Consider the following 2,500-nt stretch of genomic DNA (forward strand, 5'->3'; position numbering starts at 1 on the left):
CCCACGGGGCGGGCCTGCTCCTGCAGGATGCGACCACGCACCACCTTGGCCAGCTCCTCGGCATGTCCCCATTCGTGGGCCGGCACCTGCACCCAGGAGCAGGGGAGCCCCCAGAGCGCCTGCTCTGAGCCACGGCACTGCCGCAGCAGCTCCGAGTCCCGCCAGCCCGGGCGACCCAGCAGGCCCCTGGCAAGAGAGGAGAGTGGGCAGCGGTTAGAGAGGGAGACCCAGACAGACAGACAGGGAGAGGGCCCCGACAGAGGAGAGGCAGAGAAAGAGGGCCAAACAGAAAGATGGCAAACGAGAGGTGCAGAGACAGAGGGAGAGACAGTCGGAGAGGGAGAGACAGCCACAGAAGCAGCAGCTCTCGGCCCGCCGTGCCCTGCCCGCGGCCCCGCCCACTCACCTGACTTCCCGCACATTCTTTTCGGTCACCTCCACGTGGATGACGATGGGGTAGATCTCATTGTGGACCAGCTCCCGCACGCCCCGCACGCCCAGTTCCAACAGGCAGTGCTTCTTCTCGGGACAGAGGCTACACTTTAATCCCGGCCCAGGGACTCTGACCCTCGCGCTCTGCCCAGACTCCCTCCCACCCATGCAAGCCCTGCCTCCCCACCCGGAGGGGCCCAGGCAGCCAGAAAGCCTGGAAGGGCAGGCAGGAGACCTGGGCTCACGGAGCGGCCTGGACCTCAGCCCCCCATCTGCAGGATGAAGCTAGCCACACCCCGCCCACCGCCCACAGCCGTGCACCCCAGCAGTTCCCAAGACAGAGGTGCGCCTAAGGATGAGGATGCACAGGTAAGTCAGAGCAGCCTGGAAGCTCGAGGGTGACCCCCAAGGGCAGCTCCCCAGCCAACCCATGTCGCAGGTGAGGAGAATGGGGACCACAGGGCAGAGAGGACTTGCCTGGGGTCACCTCTAGCCCCGCCCACAGCACCTACCTTCCCAACGGACTCCTGGATGGTTCGGATCCTGCTGCCCAGCCCAGGGGTGGCAGGCCGAGCCTTGGGGGCCCCAGGTGCTGAGGGGGCACACTGTTCCTCCCCAGAGAGGCTTTCTGCAAAAGGAGAGAGAGAAACGAAGGGGCGGTGGGCGGGCTGCCCTGGGCACCACCCGGCCCTGTCTCCAGGCAAACAGGCTCACCCGCTGGGCACACTTGGAAGTCCAGCCGGGAGCTGGGAAGGTCCAGCAAGTTGCGGATGAGCCGGGGCGCCAGGCACTCAGGCAGCAGCACCACGGGCCGCAGGGCGGACACCAGCAGGGGCCGCACCAGGCTGTAGGGTCTGAGGCTCCGCTCTGGCTCTGCAGCAGGGAGGGGTGCGGGAGGAGGAGGGTGAGGTAGGGGCGCAGCCCTTCTCTCCTGGGCAGCCAGCCCTGCTGACTCACAGCAGCGCCACCTCCCCTAGCCCATCCTTCCTTCCTGAGTCCTGCTGCTGTTCCCCAAACCTCCCACTACAAGGCTGCCCCCTGGACCCTGCCATGGGCTCCTCCCTGATCCTCTGCCTCACCCCTGCCCCCTACAGGTCATTCTCCACTCAGCACAGAGAGGCTTGAAACACGTCAGCTCAAGCAGCTCCTCGCCTCCAACACACCAGGACATCCTGGATTCTCAGGAAAAGGCCACATCCTCCATGCTCCACGCAGGTGACGCAGCCCACCTGTCCCTTCTAGCCCAGGTCACACCTCCTGGTCCCAGACAGGCAGGACCCCTGAGACCTCTACCCTCCACCCCCAGTTAACCTCCTCGCACACCTCACGCTTCACACTCATGGTCACGCATGTGGTCTGATCGTCTGCCCCCTCTGCTAGGCGTGTCACGAGGGCAGGGGTCTGGCGCTCAGTGCCCACGCCCTCCAGCACACCGCACACAACCACACCTCTGCAAATGCCACACTTCTGCCTAGACCGACTCCTCTCCATCTGTGAAGGCCCAGGTTCAAATACTCTCTCTTCCAGGAAGCCTGCCCCTTTGCAGCCGAGAATGGCCGTTTCCTCATTTGGGGTCTCCCAGTCCTTTCTCCCTAAGGTCTCACCCGGCTTTCTTCAGAAACCCCCTCTGGGGTCCTCGTGCACCTGCTGCACTGGAAGACACCCTAGAGTTTCTCACATATGGATATGAGGTCCTTGTGCTCCCTGGGCCTCGGTGTCCCCACCTGTGCTCCTCTCGTTGGCTTCAGGGGGCTTGCTTCGTGGGCCTAGGGGCTGGCTGCCCGCCCCTGCCTGGTGGGGCTGTTCTGGGCTGCGCTGGGCATCTGCTGCTGCATAGACGCACAGGCAGAAGCACGGCTACCCACCCTCCGAAAAAGACAATGGCAGGCCATGCTGGGTGTGACCCCAAACCCACCATCACGGTCACACCTGCCTGCACCTTCCTGCAGGGCACCCCTCAACCTGGCAATCTAACCTCCCACCAGGCCCGACAAGGGCGCTGCCCCTGCTGGAACTCTTACAATAGGCTTCCAGGTCAAAGGACCCCCAAGCAAAAGACTCCAGATGT

At 64.2% G+C, this 2,500-nt stretch overlaps 1 protein-coding gene across 1 annotated transcript in view; it reads right to left on the reverse strand.

Annotated features, from left to right (window-relative positions):
* Window positions 1-2,500, reverse strand: part of CARD10 (caspase recruitment domain family member 10) — a 30,861-nt gene that overhangs the window by 3,250 nt on the left and 25,111 nt on the right. The window contains exons 17-20 of the mRNA XM_006166230.2: window positions 1,147-1,305; window positions 945-1,060; window positions 407-519; window positions 14-186 (exon numbers count right to left, since the gene is read on the reverse strand). Of these exons, the coding sequence (XP_006166292.1) occupies window positions 14-186; window positions 407-519; window positions 945-1,060; window positions 1,147-1,305 (561 nt within the window). The remainder of the gene's footprint in view (window positions 1-13; window positions 187-406; window positions 520-944; window positions 1,061-1,146; window positions 1,306-2,500) is intronic.

Source organism: Tupaia chinensis, unplaced genomic scaffold (assembly GCF_000334495.1).
Source record: "Tupaia chinensis unplaced genomic scaffold, TupChi_1.0 Scaffold144197_1, whole genome shotgun sequence".
Classification (NCBI taxonomy): domain Eukaryota; kingdom Metazoa; phylum Chordata; class Mammalia; order Scandentia; family Tupaiidae; genus Tupaia; species Tupaia belangeri.